The sequence below is a fragment of the Poecilia mexicana genome, unplaced genomic scaffold, assembly GCF_051168715.1.
Source record: "Poecilia mexicana isolate PSO_F unplaced genomic scaffold, ASM5116871v1 scaffold_12, whole genome shotgun sequence".
Lineage (NCBI taxonomy): Eukaryota > Metazoa > Chordata > Actinopteri > Cyprinodontiformes > Poeciliidae > Poecilia > Poecilia mexicana.
In genome coordinates this window covers 27,778,378-27,805,936 of record NW_028263381.1, presented here as the reverse complement: position 1 = coordinate 27,805,936, position 27,559 = coordinate 27,778,378, and the positions used below count along the sequence as shown (strand labels likewise).

General features: G+C 46.3%; 2 protein-coding genes and 1 long non-coding RNA gene across 3 annotated transcripts; 1 reads left to right on the top strand and 2 right to left on the bottom strand.

Annotated features, from left to right (window-relative positions):
- Positions 1-33: 33 nt before the first annotated feature.
- rnf224 (ring finger protein 224) lies at positions 34-8,191 on the bottom strand. The gene is made up of 3 exons (XM_088011298.1): positions 7,968-8,191; positions 765-991; positions 34-511 (listed from the first exon to the last, which is right to left on the bottom strand). Exons 2-3 carry the CDS (start codon positions 984-986, stop codon positions 206-208), a joined length of 528 nt encoding a protein of 175 aa, XP_087867424.1. The 5' UTR covers positions 987-991; positions 7,968-8,191; the 3' UTR covers positions 34-205.
- A 1,156-nt stretch (positions 8,192-9,347) lies between these two features.
- On the bottom strand, positions 9,348-11,822 carry LOC106912055 (uncharacterized). Its single transcript, XR_001416795.2, has 2 exons — positions 11,579-11,822; positions 9,348-10,486 (listed from the first exon to the last, which is right to left on the bottom strand). It is a non-coding gene; the product is annotated as an uncharacterized LOC106912055 (long non-coding RNA).
- Positions 11,823-15,693: 3,871 nt separating this feature from the next.
- Positions 15,694-25,984, top strand: fer (fer (fps/fes related) tyrosine kinase). Its single transcript, XM_014978894.2, has 20 exons — positions 15,694-15,881; positions 17,482-17,608; positions 18,860-18,991; positions 19,063-19,236; positions 19,305-19,404; positions 19,490-19,673; positions 20,843-20,980; positions 21,058-21,177; positions 21,250-21,372; positions 21,592-21,778; positions 21,849-21,944; positions 22,029-22,235; positions 22,322-22,444; positions 24,074-24,130; positions 24,215-24,333; positions 24,407-24,501; positions 24,587-24,710; positions 24,781-24,935; positions 25,003-25,125; positions 25,200-25,984. The coding sequence occupies exons 2-20, from the start codon at positions 17,540-17,542 to the stop codon at positions 25,334-25,336; spliced, it is 2,463 nt and encodes an 820-aa protein (XP_014834380.2). The 5' UTR covers positions 15,694-15,881; positions 17,482-17,539; the 3' UTR covers positions 25,337-25,984.
- The last annotated feature ends 1,575 nt before the right edge of the window (positions 25,985-27,559 follow it).

Sequence of the window (27,559 nt, the reverse complement as noted above, 5' to 3'; positions counted from 1 at the left end):
TTATGAAACAACCTGCAGGTGAGATCGATGAGATCAAAGACCCAAAACTTTAGTTTTTATTTGATGTTTCTGAACACAAAACACTTCAAAGCTCTGATTATTGTCCACGGCGACCCGGTTCTGACACAGCACTGACCCGGAACCAGGACATCTAGAATGCGCATCAGAACTGGGCCTCATCCAGGGCCGGTTCCGGTCCGGTCTGTCAGCCTCGCCCGGAGCAGCAGAACCAGCAGCAGCGCCAGCAGGACAGCGCCGGGCAGCAGTCGCCGTAGCGATGGAAGCGCGGCTCCGCCAGGCCGCCGTGCCGCCAGCTGTCATCGGGAACTTCTTTTCCCAGCCAAAGCTTCCCGTCGTGGGGGAGGGCGGGGCTTCGTGAGGAAGAGGAGCAGGAGACGAAGGTCTGCTGGGCCTTCACCGCCAGGAAGGATGCCAGGTCCAGGTCCAGACCGGCAGCGCCGCCGCGCGGCCGTGGCGTGTTCTGCCGGCACTGGGGACATGGGATCCACACCTGAGGAAGAGGAAGAGGAAGACGAGCGCCGTTAGGGTCGACCCGACTGCTGATGTCATGTCCTGTGAGGAAGATCAGACCGGTCCTCTAGTGACCGTTGGCCCTGTCAGGTTCCCAACAGAACTCATGCCATCAGTGAAGATTCAGCACTTCAGAACTTGAGCTCTGGACCGAAACCAGAACCAGAACCTGGACCCTGTCAGGGTTAGGAAGTAGCTCTCCTCTTGACCTCCTCCTGACCTCTTGACCTCACCTGCTCGTTGATCACCGTGTCGAGTCTCTTCAGACATGCCTGGCAGAAGGCGTGGCCACAGTGGAGTCGCCGTGGCAACCGCGTCAGCAAGTCATAGCTGCCGAAACACACGATGCACACAAGGTCCGGCCTCCTGCCCGACATCACCGTCTCCATGGCAACAGAGGAGCAGGGAGGGGGGTGCAGGGGATCATCATCCTCCTCTTCATCTTCATGAATCATCTTCCCTGTCAGGATCAGATTTATTAAAACGTTTCAGCAGAAACTTTTACAGCATGAATCTAGAAAATAAACTTTACATTCAGTCAACAAAAATATCAGAATGTTTATTAATGGGTTCTGTGATAGATTTATTCAATGTATAAAAAATGTGTATTCCTCACCAAAAGCAAGAATTAAAATCAATGGAAGCCTCTCGAATCAAATAACACAACGAGGATGTGGGCAGGGCTGCCCATTAAGCCCACTACTCTTTAATCTCAGGTTATTAGAGAGGAGGCTGGGTTGGAGGGGGGGACTATGTGGAAAACCAAATATGCTTGTATGCGGATGATGTTTTAGTAGTAATTAAAAACCCTGAAACTGGTATTCCATTGCTTATGAACATCCTGGAAACATATGGCAGACTCTCAGGTTATAAACTCAACATACAAAAAAAAATTCTGACCCTTCATTTTGCTCCGTCAAAACAGTTAATAAATTATCAATTTAATAAACGAATAAATAAGAAAATATATGAGGACCTGGACAGGTGGGGCCTGCTCCCCCTTGACCTTGGCAGCAGAATCCGAACAATAAAGATAAATGTTCTTCCAAGACTATTGTACATATTTACAGCACTTCCAGTAGAGGTTCCAGTAAAACAATTTAGGGAGTGGGATAAGCATTTTTCAAGGTTTATATGGCTAAATGGAAGGACATAGAGCTTTCCTTGCTTTCCCTCTACAGTCTGTTCTGGGGTGTCTGGATGGGCTGCCCCAGGTACACCAATTACAAAATCTGTGTTTGAGTTTCTCTCTGAAAAAGTGGGCAGAGGTAGTTAAAAAGTTCAACCTCCATAAACAGATAGGAGTACTGAGTTGGCCTGCGAACCACCCGCGCTTCCTTCCAGCATCGATAGACCACAAATATAGAAGATGGGCGACACAGGGAATCACCGCATTCTGTAATATAATTAAAAACGGGGAGTTGGTCAAATTTGAGGATTTGTGCCAGACTTATGAAGTGGGCAGAGAAGATTTCTACCGTTATTTATAGGTCCGAAGTTTCTTCAGGAAAGAAATCGAAACTTATGACTTGGATGCGGAACCAGGAATAGCACAAATATTTATGGATTCATATGCTGGTAAGAATACAAAAGGCGCTATTGGCAAATGTTATAGAAATTTAGCATCTATGAATAAGAAATCAACTGACTGTATCAGACAACGATGGGAAAAGGAAGCAAACGTCATAATTTTACCTGAGTTCTGGCTGCGGATTTGGAGGAACACTCTGTCCACCACAAATTCTTTAACATGGTGCGATTTCTGCTGGAAGAATCTAATCAGATTTTTTATTACGTCAAAGCAGGAATCGAAGCTGGGTGATTCTCAGTCCTCTTGCTGGAGGGAGTGTGGCGTGGTCTCTGCAGACTGTTTTCATATCTTTTGGGACTGTCCACAATTGAAAACCTTCTGGAAGGATGTTAATCGAGTAATCTATGAAATTCGGGGTATAACTTTAGCCCTTTCATTTCCTGCTATGTACCTTGGAATACTTCCTGAAGGACTCGATAATAAGGACACATACATGTTGAAGATATTTCTGATTGCAAGCAAGAAGGAGATTTCTAAATGTTGGCTCCAACCTAGACCCCGTACTCTGGAGCTTCTTGTGAATATCATAAACTTGATGGCATTTACAATACGTCTCCAGAAGGAGAAAGGAGAGAGACTTAGGGAAAAATGGGATTATTTTATAAACAAAAGTGTGTAACAGTTGATGTTTGTGATTCTACATCACCCGGACACCTGGGAGCTTTATACAGTGAAATGTCTGCATTGTATTGGTCACCAGTGTGACCAGCTGCTACCTGCCCAGCCCTCTTGTTCTGAATGTATGTGTTGTTTAAGAACGAATAAAAATAAAGTAAAAAAGTTTATTAATGATTAATTTATGGCTTAAAGGAGCTCAGAGTTTTGGCTGTTTCTCAGGTTTCATGAAGTTTGTTCCAGATCTGTGGTGCATAGAAGGTGAATGCTGCTTCTCCATGTTTGGTTCTGGTTCTGATGCAGAACAGAACCAGAACCTGCAGGTTGATCCAGAAGAAGCAGCAGATCTTTAATCCGTTCAGTGATTTATAAACGACCAGTAAAGGACTGTAGAACCGGATGATGTAGAAGTGGGTGGTGTAGAACCGGGTGGTGTAGAACCGGATGATGTAGAAGTGGGTGGTGTAGAACCGGGTGATGTAGAACCGGATGATGTAGAACCGGGTGGTGTAGAACCGGGTGGTGTAGAACCGGGTGGTGTAGAACCGGATGATGTAGAACCGGGTGGTGTAGAAGTGGGTGGTGTAGAACCGGGTGGTGTAGAACCGGATGATGTAGAACCGGGTGGTGTAGAACCGGGTGGTGTAGAACCGGATGACGTAGAACCGGGTGGTGTAGAAGTGGGTGGTGTAGAACCGGGTGGTGTAGAACCGGATGATGTAGAACCGGGTGGTGTAGAACCGGGTGATGTAGAACCGGATGATGTAGAACCGGGTGGTGTAGAAGTGGGTGGTGTAGAACCGGGTGGTGTAGAACCGGATGATGTAGAACCGGGTGGTGTAGAAGTGGGTGGTGTAGAACCGGGTGGTGTAGAACCGGATGATGTAGAACCGGGTGGTGTAGAAGTGGGTGGTGTAGAACCGGGTGGTGTAGAACCGGATGATGTAGAAGTGGGTGGTGTCTCTACCCTCCTGGTTCTATTCATATCTCCAGCTGCAGCGTTCTGGTTCTGATTCTGGTTCTGGGTCTGGTTCTGGGTCTGGTTCTGGTTCTGGGTCTGGGTCTGGTTCTGGTTCTGGGTCTGGGTCTGGTTCTGGGTCTGGTTCTGGGTCTGGTTCTGGTTCTGGGTCTGGTTCTGGGTCTGGGTCTGGTTCTGGGTCTGGTTCTGGTTCTGATTCTGGTTCTGGTTCTGGGTCTGGTTCTGGGTCTGGTTCTGGGTCTGGTTCTGGTTCTGGTTCTGGGTCTGGGTCTGGTTCTGGTTCTGGGTCTGGGTCTGGTTCTGGGTCTGGTTCTGGGTCTGGGTCTGGTTCTGGTTCTGGTTCTGGTTCTGGGTCTGGTTCTGGTTCTGGTTCTGGGTCTGGTTCTGGTTCTGGTTCTGGTTCTGGGTCTGGTTCTGGGCCTGGGTCTGGTTCTGGTTCTGGGTCTGGTTCTGGGTCTGGTTCTGGTTCTGGGTCTGGTTCTGGGTCTGGTTCTGGGTCTGGGTCTGGTTCTGGGTCTGGTTCTGGGTCTGGTTCTGGTTCTGGGTCTGGTTCTGGTTCTGGGTCTGGTTCTGGTTCTGGGTCTGGGTCTGGTTCTGGGTCTGGTTCTGGTTCTGGGTCTGGTTCTGGTTCTGGGCCTGGGTCTGGTTCTGGTTCTGGTTCTGGGTCTGGTTCTGGGTCTGGTTCTGGTTCTGGGCCTGGGTCTGGTTCTGGGTCTGGGTCTGGTTCTGGTTCTGGTTCTGGTTCTGGGTCTGGGTCTGGTTCTGGGCCTGGGTCTGGTTCTGGTTCTGGGTCTGGTTCTGGGTCTGGGTCTGGTTCTGGGCCTGGGTCTGGTTCTGGTTCTGGGTCTGGTTCTGGGTCTGGTTCTGGTTCTGGGTCTGGTTCTGGGTCTGGTTCTGGGTCTGGTTCTGGTTCTGGTTCTGGTTCTGGGTCTGGGTCTGGTTCTGGGCCTGGGTCTGGTTCTGGGTCTGGTTCTGGTTCTGGGTCTGGTTCTGGTTCTGGGCCTGGGTCTGGTTCTGGTTCTGGTTCTGGGTCTGGTTCTGGGTCTGGTTCTGGTTCTGGGCCTGGGTCTGGTTCTGGGTCTGGGTCTGGTTCTGGTTCTGGTTCTGGTTCTGGGTCTGGGTCTGGTTCTGGGCCTGGGTCTGGTTCTGGTTCTGGGTCTGGTTCTGGGTCTGGGTCTGGTTCTGGGCCTGGGTCTGGTTCTGGTTCTGGGTCTGGTTCTGGGTCTGGTTCTGGTTCTGGGTCTGGTTCTGGGTCTGGTTCTGGGTCTGGGTCTGGTTCTGGGTCTGGGTCTGGTTCTGGTTCTGGTTCTGGTTCTGGGTCTGGGTCTGGTTCTGGTTCTGGGTCTGGTTCTGGGTCTGGTTCTGGGTCTGGTTCTGTGTCTGGGTCTGGGTCTGGTTCTGGGCCTGGGTCTGGTTCTGGTTCTGGGTCTGGTTCTGGGTCTGGTTCTGGTTCTGGGCCTGGGTCTGGTTCTGGTTCTGGTTCTGGGTCTGGTTCTGGGTCTGGTTCTGGTTCTGGGCCTGGGTCTGGTTCTGGGTCTGGGTCTGGTTCTGGTTCTGGTTCTGGTTCTGGGTCTGGGTCTGGTTCTGGGCCTGGGTCTGGTTCTGGTTCTGGGTCTGGTTCTGGGTCTGGGTCTGGTTCTGGGCCTGGGTCTGGTTCTGGTTCTGGGTCTGGTTCTGGGTCTGGTTCTGGTTCTGGGTCTGGTTCTGGGTCTGGTTCTGGGTCTGGGTCTGGTTCTGGGTCTGGGTCTGGTTCTGGGTCTGGTTCTGTGTCTGGGTCTGGTTCTGGTTCTGGGTCTGACCTGCTCTTCTCCACTGGGACCTCCTCCAGCCAGATGCCAGCTTTAATGGGACCGATGGGGATCAGTAACATGTGAAGCTGACAGTGGCTTCACATGCTCGTCTCCATGGTTACCGCTGGAAGAGTATAACTTTTAAACGTTTCTGCTGTGTTTCTGCGAAAGAAGGTTCGTGACAGTCGCCGTTTGGGTCAGCAAGTTAACGGATAAATGACTCATGGAGACGATGAGGACCGTCCTGGTTACCGGGTCAGAACAGGAATGATCAGACGTCAGAGACTCTGGAAATATTCACAGCTTCCTGTTCAACATCCTGATTCAGACCAAAGGTTTAAAGAACATCTCAGCTTTCTGCCTCTGTCTTTGGGTCATAATCAATGAATATTACACATAGAAGCTCATTCGAGTCAGTAAAGAAAATGACGTATTTAGGGGTTTTGTATAGAATCAGTGTCAGAGCTCATTAATGACCTTGTAGGTGAGTAGTCAAATTTTCCCAGAAAAACCTTTTTTTGGTTTAGGGTTAATGAAATATTGCAGCAATCCCCCCTTTCTCTTTCTATTGGCACTTAAAACATCTTAGTGAAGAGGTGTGATGAAATTACTGCAGCTTTATGGTTTAAAACCTTTGTTGTTAAAAACAGCATCGATCTCAGTGTTGAAGTCAGGATGCAGACTGACTGTTCATGAATCTGAGTTTTAAATTTAGATCTCTGCATTTAGTTTTTCTGCTTTATGTGAATTTTCTGTTCGTACCATTTGAGACTGCAGAGTGGACAAGGTTCTGCTCCCAGAACCGGCCGGTTCTGATGAAGCATAGCCCGCTTTTTGGTTCCTCTAAAGAGAAGTTAAGAAACGTCTGTCTGTTTCTGATGAGCCGTCTTGGCTCCCAGTAGACGTCTTGAATGAGGAACTGGGGGAACTGGGGAGCAGCAGCTCTATGGCAAACCGTTTTAACATAAATTCGGTTTCGTCTGACTACCCTTAATTACATTCCAGATATCTAAAATGCATTTTGACTAGACAAAACTACATTTTGAATATCCGGAATGGTAATTTAAGATATCTGTATTTACATTCAGACTAGTAAGAATAATAATTCAAGATATTTTCAATTACATTTTGACGAATCAAAATTCCTTTCAAGATATCTCAAATGACGTCACTGGATCTGTCATTTGACGGGACAATATCCGTAATTACGATTTAAGATATCTGAGTTAAGAATGACGTGGAAGCCCCTTTGAGGTGTCCAAACAGTTGCCTGCAGAATTTCATGTTTCCTGCACAAAATTGTCAGTAAATGCCACAAATTAGAAAGAGCTCGACAATGATGGAAATGCGGAGATAGCAAAACTTCATAAACTATAAAACTGCTTCTGATATCTGCAAAGAATTTCCTCTTTATTCATGTCCAAAGAACCGAATGCTCTTAAAAGCTTTGAAACGCTAAAATTGTTATTATCAAACCATTTTCCACATGAAAGTGATGCATTTTCAAACATCTTTTTCGTTTTCTCTATTTTTCATTGTTTTATTAAACTTTCAAATTGCTACATAAGTCAGGGACGTTTTGACTAGACAGAATACCAATTCAAGAAAATAGAAAAACTGAGTAATTCAAGATATCTCCAATTCATTTAGAGATATCTTAAAAGGAATTTTGACTAATCAAAATTACAATTCAAGATATCTTTAATTTAGTTTTGTCTAGTCATTGTTTGCTTTTAAAATATCTATAATTTAGTTTTCACTAGTCAAAACTACATATCCCCTATCCATTATTTGTAGATATCTGAAATGTGGATATCAGATAGTCAGTAATTCATTATAGATATCTTGAATTTAAGTCTCCATACAAGTCAATGGTAAATATGACGTCATTTCGACTAGTCAGAATGTAATTAGAGATATCTCAAATAGTTATTTTGTCTCGTCGAAATATAATTAGAGATATCTTAAATCGCTAAAACGTCTAGTCACAAAACAATTTGAGATATCTGGGATGTAAGGGCGGTAAAACTGAATTTATGTTAAAACGGCTTGCCATAAAAGCTCCGCCTCCAGCTGGTGTCCTCAGATTCGTTTGGTTTGGAACATCTCCGATATCCGGTGGCTCCATCCTGATCCGATTGGTTCTTCTGGAGCGATGACGTCATTGCTCACGCTGTCCTGTGATTGGACGAAGGACTTCTTGTTGCTACGACATATGTTTGCTTGATTTTAGGGTAACTCCATCTGCTTTGTAGAGACGATAACATCTGTTACTGGATCAGACTGGGAACAAACTGGGAATAAACTGGGATCAGAAATGCTGGATATAAAAATGTCTTTTTACCATGATTATAATCGGTTTGGGGTTTTTGTTAATTAAAATAAAAAGTTTTTCTTAATGTTTTCGATTGGATGAAATTATTTTCCCTCCTGTGTTCTGATTGGTCAGACAGAAACTCACCTGGGTTTGTTGCAATCCTCCTCTTCTTCCTCAGTCTTCATCGTTCCATGTTTATCTGCTCTTCTCTCCGGTTTCTGTGTCGTCTTTGTGTTTCTCTTCCAGCTTTTATTCTTGTTTTGTTGATTTCGTCTCTCCGTCTTTCTGCCTCTTGTTTACTCGTCTTCTGTTGGCTTTGATCGTCTCCCAGAGAGATAGAGAGAGAGAGAGAGAGAGAGAGAGAGAGAGACTCCCTCCATCAATAATTCACCAGCCAGGTGGAACCTGACCTGAAACAAGATCCTGACGTGAACAAGATCGACTTCAGCCTGTTGTACTACAATCAATACTGGTCATTAATAATAATAATAATAATAATAATAATAATAATAATAATAATAATAATAATAATAATAATAATAATAATAATAACAACCTGACATCAATATAGAACCACAAAGCTAATGATCCTGATTATCACCTGCTGATCACCTCCTGGAACCGGATCAGCCAATAGAAAGTGGAGCCGGGTTCAGGTTTCTGGTGTCGGCTCCGCCCTCCGCACAGACCCCTGTCGTCATGGAGATGATGAGAACCGTACTGGTTACCGGGTCAGGACCTGCTGGGCTCACTGGTCACTTTCCCAGTCAGCATTAATGGGTTTGGACCTCTTACTGGTCCAGAACCGTCACAGCAGACTGACGAGTTTCTTTGTGTTTCAGACATTGAATAAAAACTAAAGTTAATCAGAGGAAATAAAAAACCAGATGATTAAATTAATTAAAACCAATCAGAAAGTTTGTTCACCCCAAACAAAGTCAGTATTGGTTCAGTTTCTCTTTTCCCATCAAATCTGCAGAACCAGAACCGGTCTGAGAGAGAACCTGTCTGGCAGCATGAAGTAGGCTGAAAGCAGAAACACATCAGGCCCAGTTCAGACCATCAGAACCTACTGTACTGTATTCTAGTGAGCCGTCTTGTTCTGTTCTGATTGTGTCTCCTATTGTTGGCTTGATTTTTGTTTTTGGACTTCTTCTCCTCTCCTGTCTGATTTCTAGTGTCTTTAAGCCTAATTTCCTGTTTTATTTTGAAAGGTCCCTTTCCTGGCGAACTTCCCTTTAGGTCAGATACTAATCCAGTTCCAGTCCAAACATAGTTTCTGCAGGAATGTAAGACAAGTGAACTAAATTTATAATAACTCCGCTTTACCCTGGAGTCACATTCATTCATTCACATTCACCCATTCATAAACAGAGTAAGTGTGAAGCTGGAATCGAACCCACAACCATCTGGTCACAAGACAACTGCTCTACACAGATCCACAGCGGCTGTGGGGCAAACGGCGCCCCCTGCTGGGCTGAAGGAGTTTTCTGTTTGTATTTTTAGACAAACGGGACATAAAAAGAAAAGCAAATAATGTTTTTATTTTGTTCTTCATCTACAACTCGCTGCGACTTCATTCTGCTTCAGATAGATTTAGCAAAGTCCTTCATATTGAAAATTATGATGCAGAAAACAGAAATACTTTATGGAGAAACATTTTTCTTAAATCCACAAATAAAACATAAGCATTTCAGCAACAAAATAATTATCTATCATTTATAAAATCCTTTGTTTCTGCTTGGTTCTGGACGTGAAGATGATTCGGTTCGTTTTCCTCCTGATGGAACAAAAATCTGATCAAAATCTTTTTGTTTAAAATAAAATTCTAAATGTTTTCTAAACTTTGATTAAATGTAAAATCATTATAATAATAATAATACATTTCATTTCAAAGGCGCCTTTCTGGCACTCAAGGACATCGTACAAAGAGTGTACGGTGTCAGATCCATCAGATCCATTAAACAGGATCTGATTTATTTTTTATATGTGAAAATTATTTAAAGCTGTAAAAAGTCTTGTGTCTTCAGGTGGAGTTGTCATGGCAATGGCAGAAAGGCAGCCATCTTGTCTTTTTGAAGGAATTAAAAATCTAAATAAATCTAAAAAAAATAAAAACCAGATATTTAAATCTCTTGTTTCTCAGAGTTTTAACAAACGTTGATGTCCTGGTTCTGTCCAGGTTCTGTCCTGTTCTCCAGAACCAGGATTGACGGTCCAAAGTCAGTGTGAACCCAGTCTCTAAGCTTCGGATCTGCGGCACGGTTCTGGTTCTGCTGGTTCTGGTTTTGTAGATGTATCAACATGTGGTCAGCCCTGAAATAGAATATCTGCTAATGAGCCAATCACAGTCCTCCTTCAAGGGTGACATCACTTCCTCCTGCGGCAGCGGTAGCAACACGCTGGGCACCGCCCCGCCTCTTCCTCCTCCTCTTCCTCCCTCACCGTGTAGGGGGGCGGGGCCGAGCCCTTCTGGGCGTATGGGTTCTCGCTGTTCAGAGCCACCGGATTGGCTATCACTGTTGCATCATCTGAGGGGCGGAGCTTAGCCCGAGGGATGGTCACCTGACCGTATGGGTTCTCCAAAGAAATGTTGATTTTTGATGACATATTGATGATGTCAGAGAAGGGGTCGGTGGGGGAGGGGGGGCGGAACAGCCAATCTAGAGAGAAAGAGAGAATGAAGTGAATAAAGTTTCATTAATACATAACAACAAACATCTATGATGTCACTTCCTCCATATTACAACCAATCGTGTCAAGTTTATGCTTCCAGGAGAAACAACCAATCAGCTCTACAAGTTAAACCTTAACGAGTTTAATAATCTGAACTAAAAGTTTAATAATTTGAACTGAGCGAGTTTAATTTATTTATTTAATATTTTTAATCTGTTTTAAGCTGGTAAAACCCTCTGAGGCAGAAATCTGCAGCAGAAACAACCTGGTTACACAAAATGAACAAACTAAAACATTTACAACAGTTTCAAACAAATTGCAGATTAAAGCAGTGGTAAAATCCAAAGAAATGAGATCTGGAGCCGATTGCATCTCTGAATCCTCGCTTCTCTTTCTCTGTCCAACACCAAGAACCTGCAGCAGAAAATGCTGCAGCAGGGAGTTTAAATCAGCTGCAGCCCAGTTTTATAAACCAGGATCATTAAATGATGGTTTCTCCTACAGGAAATGTTGAGATGCTACGGCCTAGTCCAAACCTGACAGTAGATTCATATCCAAAACATCTGATGATCCATCAGAACGCAGCTGATGCCAAGTTCTGATGATCAGGATCCCTCACAAAAGACCACCTTCGTTTTAAAGGCGTTTGATAATAATTTCTCCTCATTTAACGATCTGAGCGACAGTAGGAACCATAAGTTTACATACACCAAATAAAAACATGTCCTCGTATTTTTCCTGACCCGGTTCTGTCAGGAGGAACGGGTCAGAACTGCAACAAACCGCTGTGGAGCCATAGGAGGAAACCAGAACACCCGACCCAAATCATCAGTTCAGAGGCAACCTGCCAAATCCTGAGGAGGTGTATGTAAACTTCTGACCCTCACAGATTAATTCTGCTGGTTGAAGTTTGGTCTATCTATCTATCTATCTATCTATCTATCTATCTATCTATCTATCTATCTATCTATCTATCTATCTATCTATCTATTGATTATTACCTGAACAGTCTCTGGTTCTGCTTGTACTGGGGAAGGTTTTCCAGTTTCAGGTTTGTTTTCTAGTTAGAGACGACTCACCTGTCCTCAGGTGTGTCCACCTTCGTCTTCTTCTGTGTCTTTAAAAACAGTCCACCTCCTCTGGCAGCTTCTTCTTCTTCTGTCTGGAATGGATTCAGATCTTTTGTATCTGGAGAAAAAATATGTTTTATTTGACCGAAACAATAAATCTGACTCGTCTCTCTCTCTCCCGAGTCTCTTGACTGCCTCGCCCAAACCTGTTCTACCTGTCGGCACTCCCTCCCTCTATCCTCCCTCTCTCTCTCTCTCTCTCTGTTCATTCTCTATGTAGCTCGCCCACAGGGTACAACGCCTCCTCCTCTCAGAGGTTTCACCTCTTAATGTCTGAATATCTATAAGCAGATTTCCTTTAGTTTCAGATTTCTGTTTAAAGAATTTATTGCAGTTTTTTATTAGTGAAAAACATTTTATATTTTATTCCTGTTTATAAAGTCCAGCTTTAGTGTCATATCTGTATTTTATGAACATTTCAAGTTTGCTTTTGTTATGGATTCTGTGTTTTCCTCTATCTCTTTTAGCCTCTTTTGTCTGCTTACACGCACACGCTGCAGCTTACATGACCATGTTTACATATGTCTGCCAACCAGGGGCGACGCCAGAAATCTTGGGCCCCATGACAAAAAATTTCTTTGGGCCCCCTGCGCAACTACTGTTACAGTTTCTTGAGTCTATCTGACCCATCAAAAGCATCACAATTTTAAAGGCTTGCAACTCTCTTGCTTTCTTTGGTCCAATACTGATAACTAACACAATATTCACTGCTAGTGAACTTTACCTGCACAGTTCACATACTGCTTGCAAATAGGTTGCTTAAATTTTTTATTATTAGTTTTATCTCATTGAAATGTCTCTTCCCACTTGCAACAGTCACAATGTGCAAAATATACATAAAACAATCCAAACTTCTCAAATAAATTCTATGTAGTTGCATTTTATTCAAGCTGCAGTACATAACTTTAACAAAAATGTGTTTTCTTCATATTTATTAAAGCTGTCACCATGTTGTGACAGCTTGCTATTTGACAAATAATCTGTGAAAAACAGTCAATCTCCTCCATCTGCTTCCTGAATTACTGTTACTGGTTAAAGTAATGCACCGTTCTGACCAAAACAACCAATCAGAACCAGGAGGAGGGTCTTAATGCTGTCAATTAGCCTCATTCACTCACTGTTAAATGTGCTAATGGTGAAGAAACAACTTATTGTTTCAGGAAAACAGTTTATCTGCCATCATTGGTAGCTATGCTAACTAAACTGAGCATTCACAGTTTGAATCTACACAGCTCTGTGCTATGCTAGCTGCAGCACGGCACAAATCGAGGAAGGATGAGCAGCACCACATGAGATTGTGATTGACAGCGTTAAGACCCACCTCCTGCTTCTGTTTGGTTGTTTCTAGATAGCACTGGGAGAAGGCAGAGGAAATAATTTTTTTCACAAATGATCTATCATGCCATACTCACAACACAATATTTTTAACAAATATGTAAAAAAAAATGTTGTTTTTTTCTTATAAAAGTGACATTCTGCAGCTTTATTTTCACTTAGGAGAGGACGGGTCAGGAGGCAACAGATACCTGTAATTTAAACGCAAGCTAAGGTAAAACTGTGTGGACTGGCTGCAGTCCACACAGGAGGCTGTTTTTATTACCATTTTATAAAGATTGTTTGAATTTATGTCAGCAACAAATACATTGTTTTTGTTGTGTAATTGTAAAAAAAGCAAAGACAGAGAAATCCCTATGGATTCTCTGGAATGATGCTAACTAGCTTGTCATTGAACACAGTGTTGCTCAGTTTTTTCACTGGGACGGGGAGGAAGAGGGTTTATGCTGTATGGGGGTTAGAGCTGCTGCTGACTGACTCACCTGTTGTTAAGTGGTAAAAGGTACAGGGAAGAGTTAAATATATGAATATCTTGGCATTTCTTTTCCTTAATTCATTAAATGCTACATTGACAAACAGTAGTCTGTAGCTAAGCTAACTATGCTAAAAGGTTGATAATCTCACACAGTCTACTCACCTCTCGGAGAAAAACTGGGTTACAAATAGACACCCTTGCCTTTTTCTCTCTCTTATCTCTCTATTTTTTTTTAACTTGACTTCATTATTTTTCTAGGCAGCAAAGTAACAGCCAGTTCTTGTCTTGTACTGAGCTGCTGAAAACGTCACGGCCAAGCAGGAACGAACCATTTAACGCAGAACCAGGGGGGAGTTCAGTGTAAATATAGATGTGTGCGTTTTGGTCTGGGAGGGATAACATTTCATTTTTATTGCTAAAAACAATTTTAAAAAACACAATAACAGTAATTGACAGGGCCCTGATTTTTTCTATTTCTATCAAATAAATAAATAAATGAATAGATACATTTTGTGGGGGGTGGGGTGGCACAAATCAAGGTCCCTTGTCATCAATCCCCCCCATATACAACGCCCCTGCTGCCAGCAGTCATATGTAAACAGACTGAAACTGATTAACTTCCCTTTATGTACAGACTGAAGAATAAAAGCTGAACTCGAGTCTTTGCCTCTCCTGGTTCCGTCCATCAGGAGCTCAGTGGACCTGGTAACTCTGGTCCTGATCCGTTTGGATGACATGTATGGCTTGTAACATTTCATCATTTGTCGGCATTAAAGCCTTTTAACCAAATCATATCATTTCTCAAGGTAATTTACACTGAGCGGTTCTGGTCGGGTTCTGGGACTGGTAAACGGACCTGGTGGAGCACAGAGACAGAAATGAATGAACTTTAACCCTTTTGCTGCTATGCAACCAGGTTCAGATAACTCTACTAGAGAACCAGGGATTAATGAATGCATTTATGAAATCAGACATTTTATAAAATAAAAAACACAAATATCATCACCAAGGAGTCAACACAGGAAAATCTAGATATAAAGTTATGAAAACAGAGAATAAAAATTGTATAAAATCTGGGTGTAAGAGATCTGTAAATATTTGCAATTATTGAAATTAATTGTTATACATGTTTGTTGGAATATTGTTAATTTGTTGTTTTGTATAAAACGTTTTGTATATATTTTAAACATTTTATTCACTTTGTCAATGTTGGTAGATTTATTTTATATTTATTCAATTATTTTGTTTTTTATAAAAGAATCTTTTCTTTCCTCTTGTAATTTTTTCTGAATCTTCATTCTGGTATTTTTTTCTGCTGGCATTTTTTTAATCCAATAATTATCAATATATTTTACTAGTTTATTTAATTTAACCCTTTTATATATTTTAGAGTCAAAATTATTTCAAAATGAATTGTTTTTAATTTATTCTGAATTGAATGATTGACTTTGATTTATTGTTCATAAATATTTTCCTCTGTGCCGAGCGCAGCGAAGTGTGTTTCCCGTTTGGAGGCCTTGTGACTCCAGAGGAGTAAAAAACAAAAGGTGTTCAAGTTGTGTTGAACAGAGGGCAGTGAACGCCTCATGTCTCTGGAACCAGTTGGACAGAAACTTTGACTGTTCCTTCATTCCTCTCATTTCCAGTTCAGAGCTCCGCCCAAGATGGGGGCTTACTGGTCTCACTGGTTCCATAACACCCCCCACCCCAACCCCCAGTTTGATCTGGTCTGTTTTTCTTTATTGAAACCTTAGTCAATAATAAAAATCGCAGTAATAACAATAATTTACAGCCATCAATTAGATTTTAGTGATGATGGTGATGAAGATGAAGACATCGTTTTCCAGTAAAGCGGTTTTATTTGAAGCCCATTATGCTGCGCTCCATACCGCCCCCTGTGGTCATCTTGTAAAGATTAAATTTATTAACTGTCCTAGTTTAACTGCTTCTTGTTTAAATGTTTCGATTGATTTGATTTCTGTTTAGAGTTTATGCAGGTAATGTTTATGTCTTTATCTATGGTTTAGTGTTTATTCTTTGTTGTTCCGGACTTCAGAGTGTTTGTGAACACTCTGAGTTCTGAGGATCTGAGGATAGTTTCTGGTTTGGGAATAAAACATGGCGGAATCAACCATATATCCGTCTTTTGTCTCTTGTTATTTTCGTCACGTGACTGTTTTTTTTTCTCTCTCTCTCTCTCTCTTTACTGGCTCCTCCCACCCCATCCCGTCTCCCTCTCCAACCTCTTCCCGGTTTTCCGTTTCCGGCGGAAGCCCCTCCCTGTTACCCGTTAGCTTTAGCTCTGCATCCCGGACAGCAGAGCAAAAACACGGCAACGGAGCAGATAAACCCGGTACAGAGGACGACATGAGTCCCGGGGAGGACCAGAGGGAAGCACGGTGACCAGACGGAGACGCTGCCGCCGCATTATCCAGTTTTCAGGTCAGTAAACGCAACAGAAAGCTCCAGGAAAACAGCGATCCCACTCCCGAACTGTGGAGGTCCCGGACTGCCATTCCTTCTCCGGCTGCTCGCCCCTGCGTCCTGCGGGCTTCTCAGGACCGAATCAAGGACAGCAGCCGGGACAAGTTCTGCTAGAATGGACCCGACTTATTCAGGTTCTGAACGTGTTGTGAGTTCTAAGGTGACGGACCTCAGCTGGAGCAGTGGCAGCTATCTCCTAGCAGTAGCATGATAGCTCTTCCTCCATTAGTTTGAATGGGGCTAAGGAGCTAAGGCTAAGGCTAGCGTAGCCTCGGCGTCCCTCCAGCTGGTGGCCCGGAAGTCCAGCCTGGACCCAGAGATGGCTGATCAGCTCCATCCTAGGAGGACGGGTTCTGACCCATCCTGGAGGCGACACCGAGCCTCTTCATCGGACCGGGTCTCAGTTTGTTTTAGCAAACCTGGAGAGAAGCAGCAGGTGAGGCCAAGTTCAAGTCCTCCTCAGGAATGTCCTCGGGGGTCAGGAGGGCCGGGTTCCAGGTCCCTTGGCACAGGCAAAGGAGATCCAGGAACACTGGCGCCAGAACTTGGTCCTCATTGCTGCAGTTGAGTCGGACTTGTTGCTGGTGAACGTTGGGCTCTGGTTCTGAGAAGGGCAGGTGTTGATCCGTTTTGGTGACCTCAGGATCCGGGCTCTGAAGTTTGCAGTGGCTCTGTTGGGTTCATCAGACCAGAACCTTCAGCTGTCTCTGGACCGGTTCACCACCGCGATCAGTGCCTCCAAGTCTGAGGGCAGGAAAAGGTAGCGAGCCTTCTCTGGGTGGGGAGGAGTTTGCATTTCTCAGGGTTCATGAATGACAAACAAATGGAGCGGGACATTGACAGGCGGATCGGTGCGGCGCTCTGAGAGAGGGAGAGCTGAGTCAGAAGGCGAAGCTCTTGATTTACCATCGATCAGCGTTCCTACCCTCGTTAAGGCCACCAGCTTTGGGTGAAGAACGAGGTCACAGATACAACCGGCTGGAAGGAGTTTCCTGCTTTGGGGCCTGGGTTCTCCCTCAGAGGCACAAGCTGGGCCCCCAGTGGGGGGCCGCTGCTCCGCCACACCGAAAGGAGCTGGTGAGGGACGCCCTGAGATGGAGGGACGCCCTGAGAGGGACGGACGCCCTGAGAGGGACGGACGCCCTGAGAGGGACGGACGACCTGAGATGGAGGGACGCCCTGAGATGGAGGGACGCCCTGAGATGGAGGGACGCCCTGAGAGGGACGGACGCCCTGAGAGGGACGGACGCCCTGAGAGGGACGGACGCCCTGAGATGGAGGGACGCCCTGAGATGGAGGGACGGACGCCCTGAGAGGGACGGACGACCTGAGAGGGACGGACGACCTGAGAGGGAGGGACATTTCTTTGGTGAGCGGATCGGGTCCCACTGGGAGGTGAGACCCGATCCGCTCACCAGTGGGACTGGAGCAGACCCAGTGGGAGGCTTGGGAAATTGGGTCACTATAGTTGGGCTGCAGATGCCGTGATCAGAACCTTGAGGTCCCCACCCCAACTGGACCCAGTGGTTCTGGTTCTGACGCGTCCCTCTCTCCACAGGACGATGCCCTCGGGTTTTTCTGTGCTGCACTTCTAGAGACGGAACCGCTGATCCGGGATGGGTTTTGGTCGGGATCTCATCAACTCCCACGAGGGATTGCTGAAGCTGCAGGACTGGGAGCTGAAGGTAAGATGGGGCCGGTTCTGGTCGGGATCCCCACTGGCCACAGCCTGTTCTGATGAACTGGGCCGAGACGTCCAGGGTCTTCTGATCGGACCCGACCAGAACCAGCAGTTGGAACCGGTCGGGCCTGAACTGATTTGAACTCGATGATCGCTCAGGAACCGTTAGATTCTCTGCAGGTAGAGATGAAACTGATCCTGCTGATATTTACCAATCACAACAATCAGTATTGATCATTGATCCGATTTTTGCTGCTAATATTGATCACATGGATTGGCTGGAAATGTTTTTATTTGATGACAAGCTGTACCGGCTACATGTTTTTACACCTGCAGGCCAAAGCAGGTACTGCAACCAGTGAGCCATCAGGCTGAAACCTGAGGATCTCAGCATGAAGCAAGAAGTAAAAAAATACTCAACATTAAGAATAAAAAAATATTAAAGCTAACATTCAAAGACAAATGCGAAATTGATTTAATCACAGCATGGCTAGCTGTCTGGTGCTTTAGCAACCTCTGTTGTCCAAAGGACAAAATGATTTATCTATTTTTTAAATAATTTATAAGACAAATAAACACAACCAGCTGCTGCTTCATGTGTGAAATAAGCTAAATTTAATATAAACATTAAAATGGCGTTAAAACCCTGAAATGGAAATAAACACAAGTGAATTTAAAGCTTCGAATAGGCAGAAAAGTTGAACAACATTTATGCTACACATGCAGAGCATTGTGGGAAAGTCCTTGAAGAAGCAGAAGCATCTCAGCTGTTCCTGTGTTGGTCCGCCATGTTGGTGAGGGCAAGGAAGCTTTCCAGTGATGATGCACCGAGAGAGACGGCGTCTCTGGTGCTGCAGGCCGCTAAGTTTGAAGTACAGGTGATCAGCGATCGCCAATCAGATACTATCGATCACCAGGCCACTACGATCAATACATTTCTAATTTCAACACGGTGATAAAACAACCAGAAGTGTTGACATTCCTCCAGTCCTGGGTGGCATCTGTGTCATGTGACCCGACCAGCGCCGTGCTATTGGACGCGACAGAGTCCGACCGGTCAGGTCCGGCACCAGTCAGGTCATGAGCTGACTGGTGCCGGACCCGACAAGTACCACAGTCAGCCATGTGTGGGGTAGGGGAACGGGTCGGTACAGGTCTGTGTCTCACCTGACTTTTGGCATCAGGAGTCGGTGGAGAGCAGACAGGTTCTGACCCGTCAGCTGTAGCTGAACCTGTGTGCTCTGGCGCCCTCTAGCTGCTGGAGACAGTGAAGCGCTTCATGACGCTGCGGGTGAAGAGCGATAAGGAGTACGCCGCTCTGCTGCTCAGCATGACTCAGCAAACAGAGAAGCAGGAAGCCGCCGACTACGTGAGCACAGTCAGCAAGGTAAGCTGCTCACCTGTTGTCAGAGGGCGGGGCTTGTGGGCCAGCCCCTCTTAGTCCGGTGGCTCTGTCAGTCGTGGTCTCAGGTGATCCGTCAGACGGAGGCGTTGGGTCACATCATGAGGAGCCACGCCGACGACCTGAACTCCGGCCCGCTGCACCGCCTCGCCACGCTGATTCGGGACAAGCAGCAGGTGAAGAAGAGCTACCAGAGTCTTCATCAGCAGCTGGAGAGCCACAACCACAAGGTAACCCGGGATTCGGTCGGGGCGGCTCGGATCACGACCGCAGAAACAAGCCTGTCTGTTGTTGCTAGGTAACCAAAAATGACCTGGAGAAGCTGAAGGCCTCCTACCGTCAGCTGAGCCGCGATGCCAACAACGCCAAAGAGAAGTACCGAGAGGCGTTATCCAAAGGTCGGTCCTGGTTCGGCTGCCCTGCTGCGGACCGCACTTCCTGTTACACTGACCGCCACGTCCCTTACTCTTCCTCCAATCACAGGCCGGGAAGCAGAGCGGGCTCGCGAACGCTACGACAAAGCTACAGCGAAGCTCCATAACCTCCACAATAACTATGTGTTGGCGGTGTGCGGCGCCCGAACTCAGCAGGAGAACCACCGCCAGCGGGCGGCGCCAGCGCTGCTCGATGCGCTGCAGAGGATGCAGGAGGACATGACGCTGGCACTGTGAGTCACATGACCCCAGCCACTGAGAGGGCTGGGCGATACGAGGAACATCTAATATCCCAGTATTTTTGGGTATTTCATGATACACAAGACCTTTCACAATATATTTCAATAATCTCCGATGCCATTTAAACTATAAAACCTTTTCAGCATGACGTCCCCATCGCCCTGCTGGAGGGCAAAAAGCTGTCAGACTATCAACACAGCGCGCTAAATCTTACATATACAGTGATGTGTAAAAGCAAAAATTATGAAGTGCTTTGCTACTAGTGGTCAACACGATGACAAAAGTTTTAATTAAGAGAAAATAGCCAGGCAGAGGAAAGTAGTTTGACTTTACAATTGTCACAAGTAGATGTGCTGCGTTTCGGTTCACTTACAATAGAAAAAGTGGCGACCTAAACACCAGCAGGTGTTTAAATGAACTAATCCAGCACCGCTAGTGTCGGGCTAGCTAATAGCAACGGTAGCTAATCTAGCACCACTAGTGTCGGGCTAGCTAATAGCAACGGTAGCTAATCCAGCACCGCTAGTGTCGGGCTAGCTAATAGCAACGGTAGCTAATCCAGCACCGCTACTGTCAGGCTAGCTAATAGCAATGGTAGCTAATCTAGCACCGCTAGTGTCGGGCTAGCTAATAGCAGCGAAGCTAATCCGCCACATGAAACTGTGACGGACTAAACACTGTGTGGGAAATATCTGAGTGTTTTATGCTGTCAGTTGTTATGCCAATGAGTCTGCATGTAACGTAGAAGAGAGCGAGAAAAAAGGATGAATGTTTTTGAGTTATTGTTGAACCGTTTTGCCTTTGCGTGGCTCTAAGTGAACCCCATCTCAACAGAATAAACGGCTCGTAAAAGATGGTGCAACCTAAATGACCTTGTTTTGTTTTCCTCCGTATAAAATCCAAACCAGATTATTGATCCAGGTCATCTGGCTCCTCTTCAGGTTGCGTCTTTCACCTGGAACCCAGCCGGCCGAAAACTGAAAACTAATTATGAACGACAATTTATACTGGATGGCTGATAAAACCAGTTTAACCAGTTTAACCATTGTAAACCATTGTAAATAGTAAATAACTCACCCAACCCTACTCTGTAGTACTGTGCAGTACTGCGAGGTACCTCTGCGTACCCAGCAGTACTGTGAGGTACCTCTGTGTACTCTAGTAAAAGTATCCTGGAGGAGTACTGTGAGATCAGCTCTCTGCTGACGGAGGAAGTCGTCGGCGTCCATCGGGAGATCTCAGTGTCCGTCCAGCAGATCGACCCGCTGGCCGAGTACCAGCACTTCATCGACGCCTACAGGTGAGTCCGGCCCCGCCTCACGGTGGCTGTGGCGATCTCCGGTCGCCATAGTAACCGCCCATTCGTCCTGCGGTCAGGTCGCCGGTGCCACCGGAGCCAAGCGTGGAGTTCGACGCGTCCCTATTGGACGAGACAGACAACATCCCGGCCAACGAGATCCTGTGGAACACGCTGACGGCAGACAGCCTGCAGAACACGTGAGCGCCGACTACATAAAAGCACTTCCTGTCACCTTCCAGAGTAAAAGCCCACTCTGACCTCCTGTCCAGGTTATCGTGGAAGACGGAGGAGCTGGCGCTGACCCAGAAGAACCTGCAGGAGAAGGAGATGCTGGCAGACGACCTGGAGGCCCGGATCCAGACCGGCCAGCCGAATGCCAACAGGAAGAGCGAGTGAGTGAAGGGGGCGGAGCCAGGCCTCACCTGGCAGGGTGAAAGGGGCGGAGCCAGGCCTCACCTGGCAGGGCGAAAGGGGCGGAGCCAGGCCTCACCTGGCAGGGCGAAAGGGGCGGAGCCAGGCCTCACCTGGCAGGGCGAAAGGGGCGGAGCCAGGCCTCACCTGGCAGAGCGAAAGGGGCGGAGCCAGGTCTCACCTGTTTGTCTCACCTTCAGCTGCGTCCTGCTGCTGAGCCAAAAGCTGTCCCTGCTGGAGCTGCGTCAGGCCGTCCAATCGCTGCGCAGCTCAGAGGCCTGCCTCCTCTCCCAGAAGGCCTTGCTGGACACCAAGATGGCCGCCGCGGTCGCCTCCCCGCCGCCAGCGCTGCAGTATGAGGACGACACGCGCTCGGTGTCGTCGACGGTGGGTGAAGGTGGAGTTTCAGAGATGGCAACCGGCTCTCCTCCTGACCTCTGACCCCTGTGCCCTACAGGACAAGAAGGAGAAGAGCTCACGCTTCGACACGCTGCGCCACTCGCTGGCCGGCATGATGCGCTCACCCAAAGCCATGCTGGGCTCCTCCACTTCGGTGGGTCGTCCTTCCACAGCGTTTCTCTGCCTGTCCTTTGGTCTCGCTGGTCACGTCTTCTTCTCCTGGCCTCCGTTTGAGCAGCAGTTCTTTGACGTGATTCCCACGTCGGAGCGCCCCCTGGCGGAGCAGGAGTGGTACCACGGAGCCATCCCCCGCACCGAAGCTCAGGAGTTGCTACGGCAACAGGGGGACTTCCTGGTGAGGGAGAGCCACGGGAAGCCGGGCGAGTACGTCCTGTCGGTGTTCTCTGACGACCAGAGGCGCCACTTCATCATCCAGTTCGCCGATGTACGTATTCTCACGCTCAGGCCCACTGGAGCGGGTGGGGTCAGAGGTCACCGAACCCACCGCCTTCTCCTCTCTCTCTCTGGTAGAGTCAGTACCGGTTTGAAGGGACGGGCTTCCCCACCATCCCTCAGCTCATCGAGCATCACTTCTCCTCCAAGCAGGTCATCACCAAGAAGTCTGCGGTCGTCCTGCTCAACCCAGTCGTCAAGGTAACCCGCCATCACACACCTACACAGGTGTGTGATAAATGGGCCGAATTATACTGACACGATGCCAATCAAATCACCGATCTGACCCGACTGACCGTTAGCCCCGCCCACGTCGTACTTAGAAACATTTCAGACATAAATTAGAATGGGAAGGTGTTTAAAGACGGGCCCAGTAAACCTGCTGAGCCCAGCGGCGCCGAGGCCTCCATCATCGTCCGTCATGGTTTGTTTTAAAGATGTTAAGTTGACAGTAGAATATTAATGGATGTGTCTGGAAAACTTGGCCAGTGAAACGCTATTTAAACCCACAACTAGGCTTAAAAACAAGTAAAAAAAAATACAATTAAAATAGTTAATTATTCTGTTTAATCCAAATTAATTCAGCGGCTGTTTAAGGCCCCCAGGAAGAGCCTTCAGGGGCTTCAGGGGCCATAAATCAGGGATTCCCCACTGTATCCGAAGCCCTTACTGGCCAAGCGTTGCTTGTTTTTGTTTTTAGAAAAATAATTTAAAAATGATTTTTTAAAAACGATGCTTAATTTTATTCTTTTCTTAAAATAAGCCGGACAGCAAGTGTCTCTGCTGCGCCGAGTAGCGCTTCAGCCTCGCCTCGTAGTCATGCTGGTTTTATATTATTTTCTTATTTTCAGTATTGTTTTTCTGTTTACACAAAGCATCAAACATATCAAATGCTTTTCTACAGTCAGAGTTGATGCGAAGCGCGGAGATCTGAAAAACTCGGGCAACCAAAAGTTTCTGTGACTCTTATTAAAAGTCAACAGACACTAAATGTTAGAGCTACTAAAGCCACATTAGCAGCACTGAATTAAATTTCCTGTTTGTTGCTCGTCTCTGTGCAGTGCAGCAGATTTAATCCTGCAGGGCCGGTCCGAGGCTGATGAGGCCTGGAGCAGAATCTGACTTGGGGCCCCCTCTTGCTGCATCAGCAGCTCTAACAGCTTTTCAACATGGATTTAGTGAAATCTGGGAGAGGGGAGTGGTTTAATTGTCTGGGCAATAAGTGTATTTATGAGCAAACAGCTAAAACTCAAAGATTAAACTCAGTATCAGCCTGCAGCTAAAAAATAATAACATGTAATACTGACAGAAACAAAATAAAACCAGCGTGACTGAGGCTGTGGACTGAACAGCTTAACCACCAACACTCCGGCAAACCGGGACCACAACATAAAGTTTATCAGCACAGACACAGCGCCACACGCTGGGCATCGTGTTGAGTTGTAAACGCTGCACATAACCCTTTTTTTCCACAAAGATAAATTATTCTCACTGCTCCCTCAAGGCGCTCCTATATTAGCGGCTCACACTGAGCTGCGTGAGCAGAGCTAACGCAGGTTTTAAACTTGAGAAACATGGATCTTCACACCTGTGTGATATAAAAACCTATACAGGTGAGCCTATGCCCAGTTTGAGTGAAAGGAGGCACGCCACTCAGCGGCAGGTAAACTTTAGAGCGTGTGATTGGCCCCCGGGCCGCTTCATACCGAGTTCGATGCATGAAGTGTGGCTACCCGTCTGGGGCTTTGGGCAGCGATGAAGAACCAAAGGGAATGAACACGGCAGCTGCTCCAACGAGCCGCCATCTTGAAAGTCTGGTTTCCTCTTCAGGACAAGAAGTGGATCCTGAACCATGAAGACGTTGTGCTGGGAGAGCTACTAGGAAAGGTGACCTCACTTCCTGTTTCCACCCACCATACCTAGATGCACCTGTCTGCTCCCGTGTCCCATAATGCCTTTCCCTGTTGCCAGGGTAACTTTGGCGAGGTCTTCAAAGGAACGCTGCAGCGAGACAAAGTGCCAGTTGCCGTCAAAACATGTAAAGAGGATTTACCTCCGGAGCTGAAGATCCGCTTCCTCTCCGAGGCCAGGTGAGCTCTCAGGTGGGTTCAAACCACCAACCATAGAAGAAGACGTTAAAAGCTCTCACCTGATTGGCTGCAGGATCCTCAAGCAGTACGACCATCCCAATATCGTGAAGCTGATCGGCGTCTGCACTCAGAGGCAACCCATCTACATCGTCATGGAGCTGGTTTCAGGTGGGTGGAGCCTCCACTTCCTATTGGCTGGCCGTCTGCTGCTGGCTTCCTATTGGCCGTAACTGAGGGGTTCCTGTTCCACCAGGTGGGGACTTCCTGTCGTTCCTGAGGAAGAAGAAAGATGAGCTGAAGACGAAGCAGCTGGTTCGCTTCGCCGTGGACGCTGCTGCCGGCATGGCGTACCTGGAGAGTAAAAACTGCATCCACAGGTGAGTACGGTCGCTCAGGCAAGCGGGAGGCAAGGTGGAGCGTGGTGTGACCATGACCCTTGACCCCCAGGGACCTGGCCGCCAGGAACTGTCTGGTCGGAGAAAGCAACGTGTTGAAGATCAGCGACTTCGGGATGAGCCGGCAGGAAGATGACGGCGTTTATTCATCTTCTGGACTCAAGCAGATTCCCATCAAGTGGACCGCACCTGAGGCCCTGAACTACGGTAACACCTGGCCACGCCCACACCCAAGCCCATTGGTGACTGGCTGCTGACCGGCTGTACTCTGTAGGTCGCTACAGCTCAGAGAGCGACGTGTGGAGCTACGGCATCCTGCTGTGGGAGACCTTCAGCCTGGGGGTGTGTCCGTACCCGGGGATGACCAATCAGCAGGCCAGGGAGCAGGTGGAGAAAGGTAAGCGGGTGCCGCCGCCCGTTGCCACCATCAAAGGATTAGCAGTGACCGTGGAGATGTTTTTTGGTTGCCAGGTTACAGGATGTCGTGTCCTCAGCGTTGCCCTGACGACGTGTACAAAGTGATGCAGCGCTGCTGGCAGTACAACCCGGAGGACCGGCCCAAGTTCTCTGAGCTGCAAAGAGACCTGGCAGCCATCAAGAGGAAGTGAGGCGAGGCCACGCCCACAGGGGGCGGGGCCTGGGTTACCTGGCAGCCATCAAGAGGAAGTGAGGCGAGGCCACGCCCACAGGGGGCGGGGCCTGGGTTACCTGGCAGCCATCAAGAGGAAGTAAGGCAAGGCCTGCAGCCGCTTCCGATGAGATGGTACATGGGTTTTCAAGTGCTGTTGCCATAGAAACAACCAACAAGATGTAAACAAACGGTGCCTAAATAAAGGATTCAGCCATTTTTTTATAGAAACAATGTGAAGAAAAGCCACTAAGCCCCGCCCCCAGAATGCCTCCTGGACTGTAACCATGGTGACAGAAGTTTCCATGTTAAAACTCTTTTTTTCTCTATTTATTTTTTAATTTGTTTTTATTTCCGACAGCCAGCTGTCAGTCACCTCAGGCCCCGCCCAGTCTGCCTTCCACTAAACTTTCCCTCTAAATGGTGTTGCTTAGTCGTCATGGTAACAAATCATGACTTCTGATTGGTCGGCATCATTTTCTGGGCTTTGTGAGAACTGAGCGCCACCTACTGTCACAGTAAATGAACTCCAATGTTTTGTTGTTTTCGGCACTAATCGTTTCTTTTATAAACTTGTTATAAAAAATTTGTATCATTTATAATGAAAATAAATCATAAGACTATAAAAGCTTGTCTGATTTAATGAAGGTGAAGGAGTGGACGCTAATGAGCTCTGAACTTTGACCTCCTGTGAAGTCATAAACACTGTAGAAAAATTATAAAATAAATACTAACCCTGAAGACAACAATGAGACATCTGCTAGGTTGAGAACAGGAAAGAAATTCTCTGGTCCAGCAAACCGGCACCGTCACAGCAGGCCACGCCCCCAATAAGGCCCCCACACAGCAGGCCACGCCCCCAATAAGGCCCCCCACACAGCAGGCCACGCCCCCAATAAGGCCCCCACACAGCAGGCCACGCCCCCAGTAAGGCCCCCACACAGCAGGCCACGCCCCAAAGCCCCCAGGCCACGCCCCCAGAAGATATTTGGCTGTTCAGATGTTTTGCTGTGACTAGTTGGGTTCAGAGTAAAATTTGATGTAATCACATGTTCAGACAAACAAAAATGATTTCAATACTTTACACTTGAAAGCTGATTCTTTTTAATTTGTTCAGTGAACACTGCTGTATTTCCAAGATGGCAGATTTTTATTATATGATGGTCTGTCAAAAAAATACTGATTAAAATGTAACATCTTTAATTATTTGAATTATAGCAGAAGGAATTGCTGTTAAATTGAATGTTGAAACATTTTCAGCTGTTTGGTTCTGAATGGCTTCATGAGGAACTCTCACTTTTCTTCCCCTCTAAAAACATTTGTTTGAAAGTCACAATATCTCAAAACAAAATAAGAACCAAATAGCTTTCTATTCCACTCCCACATAAAAACATTATTTCTAAATTATATATGGAACAGGATCCTTTCTGCGTTGTGCTGGTTTTATTGATCGATCAGGCCGTGACACAGTTTGTCTTCAAAAATGGATGATTTCTTGATTTATTCTGACGAGAACAAACAGAAAACAGCCGTGTTAAAGGCCGCCCACTCCAAGTCCTACACAAAACAAAAGCACATAACAAATTAACTTCATAGATCTATAAATAAACTGGATGTATTTAGATGAAAACTAAACTGCACACACCTCTCCTGCAGCACATGACAAAAGGAGAGGGTCTAAGGGTGCAAACACTTTAAAGACAATACCACAGAAGAAGAAATAAAAAGGAGGGGTTTCCGATCTTAAAGTAACACGGTAAAACAATGACAGAGTTGTTTCAGTCAGATAAGGAACAATACAAATAACAATGTATAATGTGTAAATATAACCAAAGAGAAATACAACCAGGTTACACTTGTAGTGACTTTCTGACAAGAAAATAAATATTCTGTCAGATATTTTTGACTTGAGATTTTGAGACTTTTAATTGCAACTTCATGAATATTTTTAGAAAGATTTTCAGAAGTGGATATTGCATGAGAAATCTATTCCATCTTTATGTTTTAATATAAAATTTGGTCTACGGGGATGAAGAGTAATGATATTAACGATTTAAACCTCTGGCCAAGTTTTTATCCACAAAAACCGCTTTTTAAAAATCCCTCTATTTTAAAGTTAAATAATTTGAGGAAGTGCTTACATGTTGCAACATCACAAAAGCCCAATCTTTCTACTAATATGTTAAAAGCTTAATTTAAGATT

Coding starts and splice junctions, on each gene's coding strand:
- fer (XM_014978894.2), top strand. CDS start 17,540: ATGGGTTTTGGTCGGGATCTCATCAACTCCCACGAGGGATTGCTGAAG. Junction 17,609..18,859: donor TGCAGGACTGGGAGCTGAAG/GTAAGATGGGGC, acceptor GGCGCCCTCTAG/CTGCTGGAGACAGTGAAGCG. Junction 24,936..25,002: donor ACCTGAGGCCCTGAACTACG/GTAACACCTGGC, acceptor TGTACTCTGTAG/GTCGCTACAGCTCAGAGAGC.
- rnf224 (XM_088011298.1), bottom strand. CDS start 986: ATGATTCATGAAGATGAAGAGGAGGATGATGATCCCCTGCACCCCCCT. Junction 512..764: donor ACACGGTGATCAACGAGCAG/GTGAGGTCAAGA, acceptor CCTCTTCCTCAG/GTGTGGATCCCATGTCCCCA.